Source organism: Oryza brachyantha, chromosome 12 (genome assembly GCF_000231095.2).
Source record: "Oryza brachyantha chromosome 12, ObraRS2, whole genome shotgun sequence".
Lineage (NCBI taxonomy): Eukaryota > Viridiplantae > Streptophyta > Magnoliopsida > Poales > Poaceae > Oryza > Oryza brachyantha.
This window is the reverse complement of record NC_023174.2, coordinates 2,020,110-2,032,059: the sequence shown is the minus strand read 5'-3', so window position 1 is coordinate 2,032,059 and position 11,950 is coordinate 2,020,110. Positions and strand designations below refer to the sequence as shown.

General features: G+C 35.9%; 1 protein-coding gene across 1 annotated transcript; it reads left to right on the top strand.

The window, feature by feature from the left end:
* The first annotated feature begins 10,022 nt into the window (after positions 1–10,022).
* On the top strand, positions 10,023–10,904 carry LOC102705767. Its single transcript, XM_006663762.3, has one exon. It carries the CDS (start codon positions 10,217–10,219, stop codon positions 10,586–10,588), a length of 372 nt encoding a protein of 123 aa, XP_006663825.1. The 5' UTR covers positions 10,023–10,216; the 3' UTR covers positions 10,589–10,904.
* The last annotated feature ends 1,046 nt before the right edge of the window (positions 10,905–11,950 follow it).

Sequence of the window (11,950 nt, the reverse complement as noted above, 5' to 3'; positions counted from 1 at the left end):
TACGGAGCTTTTTTTTTTTTACATTCGCTAGGCGTATCTTTCGCTTACTTACGGTTAACCAAATTGACATCTTTATGCATGTCACGCAGATACGAGTCAGACTTGATACGGGGAACCAAATAGCCCAGTATAGCATGGAGCAAGGGATGGGGGTCTCAAGTGTAATTCTTCCTGGCCTACCTAGATGCTACCTCATCGTCGACAACGACGACGTCAAGCGGTGTGTCTCTAGAGTCCAGATCACCGCTGAGCACCGAAGCGGATCGAGGTCGTTCTGGAGGCGGAGGCATGGGTCCAGCCCGCCTCGGAAGGCCGCGCTAGGAGCAGCCGAGCCGATGCCTAGGAGGATGGGCCTTACCTACAAGGCGCGTCACGGTGCCGCCCGCCGCCTCCCGCTGCTTCTTACGAATCGCTGCGTCGCATCACTTCCACCGTAGGCTAGGGTTTACCGCTGCTCAGAAATACCGTTTTGCTGTCGCCAATGAGCCGACCCGATCGTTAAACGAAGGCACTATTAGGCTCACTTATAAGTCAGCCCATAAAACCTAACACTTCGTATCCTGGACCTAAGGCCTAAATCTTTGCAGTCACTCTCTTTCATCGCCACGGCCCATATGATCGATGCCAGTGACCGCATAGAGGTTGCGAGCCCAAAATTTTACTCCATTTCTTATAGAAAAAATTACAAGACTGTCATTATAATTTTGCTAACTTAGAGATATGTCATCATGGCCCACGTGTCATTAACTTATGTGTGTCCCACATATCAATGAGATACCAATGACATATCTTTAATTTTACGGAATCATAATGGCACGGTTGCATATTTCTCCTTTTTTATATGGCAATTTTTATTCATGGATAGCTATTCGTTTTGGCTTTCTCTGGCCCTCTTTTAGACCAACAATATTTTTTAAATAATCTACTAAATATTTAGCATTAAAACTATCCAAATATATTTGCTTCGACATCGTCAGGGATGGACAGAAAGCTCGTGGCTCGTTAGCTTGTTCGACTAGTGACAAACTCGGCTCGATTTGTTTCATTTTTCTAACGAGCCAAGCTAGCATTTTAGCTTGTTAGAGATAACGAGCTAGGAGCTGGCTTGTGAACTACTCGCGAGCCTAACGAGTTAGACTAAAAATACGCGATTCGCCAGCGTTCATTGCTTCCACCCCAAAATGCATGTGTTCAGTACTTCATAGGTTCACAATGTGATTTGTTGGTTCAAACTTTAATATTTAGATACAGTTTCATATGATTTGCATGTTTGAACTAAAAATTTGCTCGAATAATCTATTAAAAAATTGTTTAGGTTAACTTTTCATACATGGCTCACGAGCCTAACGAGCCAGCTCGAGCTTTGTAACGAGCCGAGCCGAGTCGGGGTTTTTAGCTCATTATGATAATGAGCCAAGCCGAGCTAGCTCGTTATTTTAACGAGGTAGACCGAGCCGAGCTGGCTCGTTATCCACCCATAGACATCGCTTAAAAAATAGCGGTCAAAGTTCATTTTACTCCGATCAAAAGTTCATTTTACTCCGATCAAAAGCAAAAAGTATTTGTGAACAAAGGAAATATATCTCATAAGGACATATTTTTCTATTCAACCTTGGGTAGATCTAGACTTTAAACTAGGATAGGATATAATATAAAATTTCTTAACTTAGCATATCTCCCATACTAAATAATAAGAAAATTCTCCTACTAATTTATTATTGGTAATATATGGGATACAAGTGTGGTTGTTTTTTATAAACATATATTTTTAAATTTAGTCATATAATTTTTAGATTCATAAGGCTGTTGTTAAAAACACTAGGGGATCTAACCCCACAGGTTCCAACATAGATCCGTACGAAGTGGTGGAGCTTCAACTATAATTTTCTTGGGAATCCGTGCAGCAAAGTTAGTTTAAATATGAGGTATTTTACTATTAGTTTGATACTAATTTCTTGGTATTACGTAGATTCATCAGTTAATTAACATATATAATGGACAAATAAGAAGTAAAACATAATGATTTTTGATTGGTTCGTTCATTTTCCCGTGGCTTATCAACCTTAGAGAAAATGATGAGAGCATTAAGGATGTGATGACTTTTTTTCGTAATAGCAAGTAGGTTGAATATTGCTTTCTTATAATCGGCTTATGGCTACCTGACGCTCATGTTAGTCAGAAAGCAGAAGATATCAAGAAAAAAGGAGTTAATTATTAATCTCAAGTTTGAGGCCACATATTAAAATTCTACGTGCCCAACTGAGTTCATCCGATCCACTGGTTATTATTTTCTGAGGGTGATTGTTTGATCTTTTCATAAAAAACAGTTTATTTATAAATAAAAAATAATTTATGGTGAAATGGTTTGTAGTCTAGTGGTTACGAGGCTAGCATCTGAGGTCCTGGGTTCGCTCCAATCCTGGACTCGCCCGTGGTGGCTTCGTGGTTCTCTAGTGTGCGTGCGTTGTGTTCTTTCAAAAAAATAATTTATAAATACCAATTTTATAATATTATTTTTATCAATTTAAAAGGTAAAGTTGGAAAATAAAGTTTAGTGATAAATCGTAAAATTAACTATAAATTTAAATTTTAAATTTTAGCTTACCCGTATAAGTGAAGTGAAAAGATGGCGTGTACGTGACATGTCTCGATCGTGCTCTCTCCGGCCAGCCTCATAATTTATCAAATTCTAGATCAAACGTGCGAAAATGAAGAGCGAAAAGGAAGAGAATCGGATCAAGGCTACGCAAAAGAATCCAAACAGAACGAGTTTATTTTTCCCGTCCGTGCGTGGTGAACAGTCTACGACGACAGATCAGAGAAAATGAGGCTGCATGCACGAGTTCTAACAGCAAAACGACACAAAAAGCGACAACACAAAAAATTTTCCTGTGCACTTTATTTCTGATATTCGACAGAGATCTCTAGGTAACCACGTCAATCCAACACATCCCCTTCAGCGCCTGAAACTGCCAATCGAAGGTTCACAACGCATGACATTAATTAATTTTTTTCTACATGCTATACTCCCTGCTATATGTTATTGTTTTTGATAAATCGAAACTCTATATTATAAATTGATAATGATTTAGATAAGAAATATGGTGGCTTTAGTAATTATTTAAGAATAATTCTTGTGTGCTCTTGGTTTTTTATCTACTCTCTTTCAGGCCTCTAGGTTGTATACTACTCCCTCCGTTCCAGACGCAACCACTTTACTACTATGTTCCAAAATATAAGACACACATTAATTACATTTTTACATGCATTGGTAAAATAATGAACTAAAGCAAAAATAGATAGCATGCATTGGCTGGATTGTACTAAGTAAATATATGATTAAATATTTCTTAGTCTTTGTATACAAGATGGTTGTGCCTTATATTTTGAAACGGAGGGAATAATTGCTACCATATGCAACCATTCTATTAGTTAACAATTATTATTTTTTTCTTGAAATAGCCATATTACTCAGAAGTTATATGATGAAGTTACAAATAAGGCCACTTTAGGGTTAGTTCACGAGGATGACAAATGGTGAAAACTTCTCTGGTTTTTCGTGGGAACGTATCTCAAACTGCTAAACGATATGTTTTTTTTGAAAAAACTATAGATACGTTGCTTTAAAATTCATATTAATCCAATTTTCAAGTTTAAAATAAATAAATAATTAATCATGTGCTAATAGCTCAGCTCATTTTGCTGGTACTCCTATGGCATCCACCATCATGATTTGCTTCTCCACCAGCTCCAAGCACCGTCTCCATAGACACCTGCGGCCATCTTGCTAGCACCACCGACTATGAGAGAGCTCCAAACAATATGAAAAAGTTGATTGAAAAAGACCAAACTAAACAATAGTAAAAGAGGAGGGTGGTCAGACCCCTCCTCCAAACCTCATCGATGGCAAACCAACAGAATCGAAGGGGAAAGAGGGCCAGAGATGAGGGCTTGTTAGGGTTTACTAGGAGATGAGAGAGGAAAGTTGATTCACCTCTGTTTGCTCTGAAAATACCTTGGATCGCCAGTTTACCACCAATAATACTAGCTTCCCAAGGGGAATATGTCTATTCCAATTAAATTTTCTATTAGGTACAATTATTCATAATGTAGTAAAAAATTATTCCAATATCCAAATAGCAACAAAATACTATTAAAGTTGTAACGTTGGACAAATATGTTGGCGTCAATCAAACAAGCCGTTTAAGAAAAAAATATAACACAATAAAAAACTCTAAAACATGCGAATGATCGGTTGAAATTGGTATGCACAAAATGATGTGGGTGAAGACTAAATGGCATCCACATAAGCAAGTTTCTCTAATTGTTTTGCCATATAACCAATAAAAAACTAGACATAATATAAATGGCATGGTGATGGAGTCATAACTCATAAGTGTATAGCTCTATGCCTCTATCCATCAAAGTTGAAATCGGTTGAAATATAGGTGCTTATGAATATTAAGTGTACATGCATATGTGTTTTTAATAGGATTTTAGTGAGACTAAAGCTAGATTTGTCATTAGTAGTCTCCAACTTTATGTCTCATTGATCATGTGTTACATAACTGAGGGTGCACGAATATGGTACACATATGTGTCTTCCATGTAACTTAAAAAAATAGAATTAGACTTTACAATGAAAAAAATATTTATTTGGAATAATAAAAAAGAAATATGGTATTTGGACAGGCCGGAGAGCCGCCCACCGGTATGGCGGAGGTCGAGATAGGACTCCCTTCAGTAAAAAAAAAAAAGACCCAGGTTTTTTAATGTCAATATTAATAACTTTGACTCTTATTTGTTAACATATATTTAAAAGGTTGCATAGGTAATATTATAAAAAACCCTTGTTGGAATAATTCACTTCCATATATCATTTCATACAAAAATCAATTTTAAATATTTGTGTGGCCATATTGCAAAGTAACCTTTTATTATTTTTTTACTGGAGAGAGTAATTAACGAACTTCTCCTCCGGTCTAAATTATTTGTCATTTAAGGATACAATTTGGTCGAACTTTTAAAATTCTAACAATTAATTATTTTTTAAGTTCATAGTTTAAATACAAGACAAATGGTATACATAGATTTTTCTCAAAAAATATTATTATATTATAAACTTATTATTGATCGTCAAAATTATAAATTTAACCAAACATTTGAATTAAACGATACATACTTTTTCACCAGCCGAGTAGCATATCTTTTGTCAGTTATCATAAGTTCAGTCTAAATGCATAGTTTTATGGTATAATTATTAAGACTGTAACAGAGTCAGATGAGTTTTATGTGGATGAAACTCTTATCTCATCAGTCTCTTATTTAATGACTATGTTAATAATTTTGTTGATATGGTGGCACTCTATTTTAATATGCATGATATCCCATAAAACATACATTAAGACTTAAGACTGGTCTAAGTGTGGCGAAGTAGCAGTAAAGCCGAAGCAAAGCGACGGCGACGACGACGACGTATGGATGGCAGTCGTCTTCGACGCAGCTAGCTAGCTAGTCGGTCGGACCGCGATGTCGCCGGCTTTTAGTCTTTGCGGCGGTGCCGCCCCACTAGCGGCGCGGCCACTCGCCGTCCGCCGCGTCCGCAACGTCGTCGACCCAGCGATCCAGTCGTTCGTATCTCACTCTCACCGGCCGCATGCACGTACGCACGCGCACAGGCGTTCAAGTCCAACGCGCGAGCCGAACACAAAATAATTTATAACAAAGTAATTTTATAAATAAAACTTTTATATACGACTTAACGATCTGAAATCCAAGCCTGGAAAAGTACTTCGATGAGAAAACTAAAAAAATGAAGTCTAAATTTGATATTAAAAATTTAAATTTTGACATATAAATATAAGCAAAAGCGAAAAAATGGGGTACATTACTTGCTGCATTATCACCAGCTTACATTGAGAATATATATTTTGCTAATAAGCTAGTAATTATCTTCATGCAAAGAAAGTTCACTACTCACTTCATCTGTTTCAAAATATGAAAATTCCTAAAAAAATCATGGAATTAATTAAGGATATTAGTGAAATTAAATAACAGACGATTGTGATTGTATAACTAAAAAAGCCCACTGCTATCTATGTTTCGCATTATATTTTAGGCAAATAATTAAAAAGAATGTAAACTGCTTTTCTTATTACAATGCATATTAATTCTAAGACAATCTAGAAGAAAGAACCATATTTACCGGTGAGTGTTATATATCAAGTCTCAATTACTAGCAACTTAGACCTCGGCCGTGTTCGGCCACGAGGATAAGTTAACTAAATACCCATCTTGTTTTCTGCGGGCACGTTTTCCGAACTGCTAAACGGTGTATTTTAAAAAAAGTTCTATATGAAAGTTGTTTTAAAAAGTCATATTAATTTATTTTATATTTTTTAATAATTAATAATTAATTAATTATATACTAATCTATTACTACGTTTTCCGTGCTGGGTAAGTTAACTTATCTCTCCTCTACTCTTCGTGATTAACTACCCAAAGGGATTGAAATAGTCTTCCGCGTAATGTTGGCTGACCAAATTAGCTAGTGACCCATCTCACTTTACTTTATTTTAATGCTAACAAAGCTTTTATCTTGATTCTAAAAGTGTCCTTTTTTTTCTTTTTGGAGCACTACAAGAGCAAAATGTATAAACAAAGAAAAGCACATGACGAGGGATGATAAAAACTAAAAAGAATAATGGGGCTTAGAATGTGGAAAGGACGTATTCTTCAATCGATATCGACATTCAACGAGGACAAGTTTCTGTTTTCTTGTTCTTCAACTTTGCCCTTTCCTTAACGGGCTGACTCCGGTATATTTTAATGGCAGTAGAATTTAATCTATACCATTGATCTATTTTATTCGACGGATGTGATTAAATTACACTACCAACATTTCTAGGTGTAGTAGAAATTTAAAGAGATAATATCGTCATTTTTATATTGTGATCTTTATTGTAAAAAACAAAGTTACAAAATACTGCTAATCAAGTAATTAACAAATTATAAAAATATCTTTTTCTACTAGTAGTATAATACTACTAGTAAAATACACCGGAGAGTTCCCCTTTCAGTCCAATGAATACAACACATTACATACAAATTGTTTTTCTATGCAGGAATAATGACAGCCTCGTTGAAGAAAAAAAAGGTGATGAATTATACACATGTTTTAAGCCATCACTTATTCTTACATACCATATTTTATCTTAAGGTTGCCCTTCAGTTATTCTTTCTAACAAGCTAGCTCTTCCCTTTTATTTAATTTTGAACCTTTATTCTCTTATCTCTTATCTATGATATATGTCGAAGTGAACTCAATGACTAATGTCCTTCTCTATTTTACTCGTACTAATTCTTTTTCCTCACCCGATGTTTTATTATGCGCGTGTATTCATTTCTCTCCTCTTTAATTTGATTCTTCTACATTTCATGGTCCACTATGTTGTCACTAGAGAGCACCACTAGGGATGGACGCAGATCAATCTAAACACCCGTCCCTAATCATCCCCTCACAATCACAACGCTAGCTAGAGCAACGTAAAACCACATCCCCTGTAGTACTACACTTATATCCTACTTATTGAGATATGGACTAAGGAGTACATGAGACACGATATCATACTGCACTTGCATTACTGCAGAGAACCCACGCTTGAACAACGAATGGGAGAACTGGTGGAGGATGCTACATTGCATTATAATACAACTAACCAAATATGAGAGCTAACACAACATCCAAGTGAGATGGAAAAATAAGGAAAGGATTACTTGTAGTCGAAGGAGGCGAAAAAGAAGTTAGGTTCAAAGTGAAAAAAAAAATATAAAGAATGATTCAAAATGAAAACGACCGTTATATTGTACCCAAGGGGAAACTTTAGGGAGAATAACCAGAATATACAGAGGATACAATATAATGTGCAATTCAAAGTATTAAATTAGCGTGAACCACAAAAGCAAAACTCAACCAGACATTATGAATTCTAAAACACAACAATTGCTCTTGTAATCCTATCCCAATTTCCAATAAACATGATAAATATACTGTCGTAAATTAATTAATCATCTCCAGCTTCACTCTTGAGATCATGCCAAACATAGATTTTTCTATTTAATGTTATTGACTTTAGGATATATGTTTAATCAATTGCCTCATTTAAAAAATTATATAAATATGCAAAATTATAAGTCATGTTTGAAGTACCTTTAATAATAAAACAAATCATAACAAAATAATGAATATTTAATAAAATTTTGAATAAGACATATGGTTCCAATTAAAAAACAATGATATTAAATAAAAAAACGGATACAGTATAACACAACACGTGTATATATAGAACTATAGATGCCGGGGTACACAGGGAACTGAAAGAATTAACTGAAATGATGTTAATCGTGAAACATATGTAAATTTTGGTTGCTGCTAGTGCTTGATGGAGAGGAGGCACCATCATGCATCGATCGTTTTCTGCCACTGGCCCCTATATATGACCAGTACACGCATTGGATCAATTGGATGCATGGTCTCTATTGTTTCACTTTCACTTGCAAAACAAACCACATCATCACCAGTGCACAAATCCATTTTCACTTGCAGATTTGGAGAGAGGAGCAAATGATTCTTACCTCCACTACATTCTAAAATGCTAGCTAGCAATTTCACAATAGTGGCTAACTCCGGTGTATTTTACTGTTAGTAGAATTTAACCTACACCGTTGATTTATTTTTATTGGACGGTTGTGATTACCAACAATATTATGTGTAGTAGAAATTTGAAGGGGTAATATCGTCATTTTTATTATGATCTTTATTGCAAAAAATACAAAATTATAAAATATTGCTAATCAAGTAATTAACAAAATACAAAAATAACCTTTTTCTACTGGTAGTATAATACTACTAGTAATATGCACCGTAGAGTTGCCCTCGACAATATGTTAAATTAGGCCACCCCCAAATGTTGGGCTCCACATGTATCCTACTAGCTAATGTGTTTTGTGATCTCATCCTTACCTGGGTATGTTTCTTGCTGATTTCTTTTTTCGTTTTCTTTTTGGTAAATTTCATTTTAGACTCTCAACCAAAGTCCATTTTTCACCTTGAACCACAAAATTGGTTATTTTTTCTTACGTCGTACTCTCTCGTCCCTATATAAATATTGTGCAAGGAACTGAGAGGAAAACAATACGTGACTTGTGAAATCACTGCCTTATTATTAGCAACTAGAATATCATAATATGGTGTTGTCACTTTATTCATGGTTAAAACTACAATTAAAATTAGTCTGAGTGCGAAACTTGTCTGATTTTAAAAGTTTAGGATGAAAAATAACCGATTTTGTGACAAATTAGACTTTGGTGAAAAGATAATAGCTAAAAACGAACTTCACCATTTTCCCCAAACAAGCCGCTCTACCAGCGTATAATTGTAGTTTTAATAACGTGTATATTGTATAATGTTTGTTTGTATAATTACTAATTATAAAAAAAATATAGTCGACTAGAATAAGGCCCTATTTAGTTTCCAAAAAGTTTTTCTAAAAACACCACGCATCGAAATTTTGATATCTAAATTGAGCATAAAATAAATGAATATTAAAACTAATTACACAGTTATATGGAAAATCGTGAGACGAATGTTTTGACCCTAATTAGTATATGATTAGTTATAAGTGCTACAGTAGCCCATATGTGCTAATGACGGGTTAATTCGGCTCAAAAGATTTGTCTCACAGTTTCTTGCCAGAATCTGTAACTTGTTTTATAATTAGACTACATTTAATACTTTAAATGTGTATATGTATATCTGATGTGATGTGATGTTTTTGAAAAAAAATTCCAACGGGCCTAAGACTGAAAAGGCAACAGTGAAAACATAACTGAAAATGCACGTCAGCATGCAACAGTCAAGGACGACAGCAAGATAGAGACAACAAAAAGAATGGCTGGTCGGTTTCCCTAATTCTCGATTCACTTTCTCAGTGGCTATATAGCTTGCTTTTGGTGAGGCAAGAAGTAAGCAAAGCAAAGCTCACTTAGTTTAGTCCAATGGCATGCGGATGAAGAACTCCCCAAATTGTCTGGCCATTCTCTCATCATTATTCCTTTAAATACCACACACACAATTCGATCCTCTGTGATCAATCCATCATTCATTCTTTGCCTCTTAATTTCGATATCATCACAAATCTCCTACAAATTCATCATCATGGGAAATTGCTTAGTGATTCAAGACAGTAGGAGCAAGGAGATCAAGATCATGAGTATGGACGACGGCGAGATCCTGAAGCTGCCGCCGCCGCCGCCGCCGTCGTCGTCGTCCCCACTCAACGCCCGGGAGGTGCTAGGAGTCGTCTCCGACGGCGTGCTCCCGGCGGCCGCCGTGGTGAGGGTGAAGCTGGTGGTCAGCAAGCAGGAGCTGAGGAAGATGCTGCTGCTGCACCACGACGGCCTCTCCATGGAGGACATGGTGTCGTCTCTCGTGCAGAAGGAATTGGCCGACGAAGCAGACGATGAGCAGGAGAGCTGCAGCGCGTGGCGGCCTACCCTGCAGAGCATACCTGAAGGCAGCGTGTTCTAGCTTCATGACATCCTCTTCATGCAGAACAAATAATCATGATGCATGGATGTGTATATATAGCTATCAATTTTACGGTTATTAAGGAGATACTAAAATTTTAGTGCTAGGTATCAAATTTTACGCTAAAATTTTAGTACCTCTCGAGGACTATAAAATTGCTCATATACAATATAGAATACATATCATTTTGGGATTTGCAATAAGTTTGTGTTATGTATGTATGTAGCTTATGAAGTTATGGACAACAAGAGAAGTCCATATATAGATTGATTGATTGATAGATAGGTATCTACTACTACTATAAAAGGGAGTAGTGGTGGTGAATCTGCCACTTACCCCACCACCAACTCCCTTCTATTTTTAAAAGAAAAAAAAATTGAGATCTATATGTTAAACCAATTTTATTAACTATATTTTAATAAAATACTAATGATATTTTTTAATAAGATCTCGTTGCAACGTATGAGTAATATGCTAGTAAATAGAGAAATAGAGAGACATATATAGCTAGATTAATTGGTAAAGAATTTTTCAGATAAGGGTCCTGTTTATCTTTTCCTCTTGCTGGTTAACCACATGCATGTCAGAAGAGGTAAAGATGGTCCTGGAAGCAAATAAGATGATGTTATCAGTTGTATCACCTACCATTAGCGTTCTAAATAGCAGGCTAAGATGTTTAGCGATTGATCTGCTTAAAACAACTAATAACGGTACGTCTAAATTGTAGATTATAGCAAATAGCCGGAACCTTCTCAAAGAGCACTCGGATATATACTTAGCCCAAGTAGAGGACTTAGGTCACTACAACCACTAGGCTACATATCCTTTCACTTCTTAAAAAGCTATAGCTGGAGATTTAAAATTAACCCTGCTTACCATCCTTAATTTAGTTCATAAATGAGAATTATGCCTGCAAAGTGCAAACTGTATCTTCACTGCATATATCCACCGTTGGATCGATTGATCAGTTTCAGGAATAATCATGCAGAATACGCACAGAGATTAGTTAGTTCTTAACTGCAAGAACATTGTATGGTACGTATGGCAGCATCTTCACAAACGCTAGCTTTACCGCCATATATAGCAAATTAAGCTGCCGCTTGTAAATTAATTAAGCACGCCGGACATATTAATGAACTGATCATTTAACATGAGACACGGTCTCGAGTCCCAACTAACTGCTTCTAGGTCCATGGATCTATGGATGTAGAGTGTTTAGTGAGTTGCTTAACAAATAATAATATAATTAAGCTAAGCACTATATTGATTTTGGTACGCAAGCACCTCTCTTTAGCACTATATTGGAGGTGTTAGTCCACACTAATTTTCTTTCCCAAGTTCTCAAAAAAAAATTATTTGCCA

Excerpts from the sequence above, each read along its gene's own strand:
- LOC102705767 (XM_006663762.3), top strand. The coding sequence starts at position 10,217 with ATGGGAAATTGCTTAGTGATTCAAGACAGTAGGAGCAAGGAGATCAAG.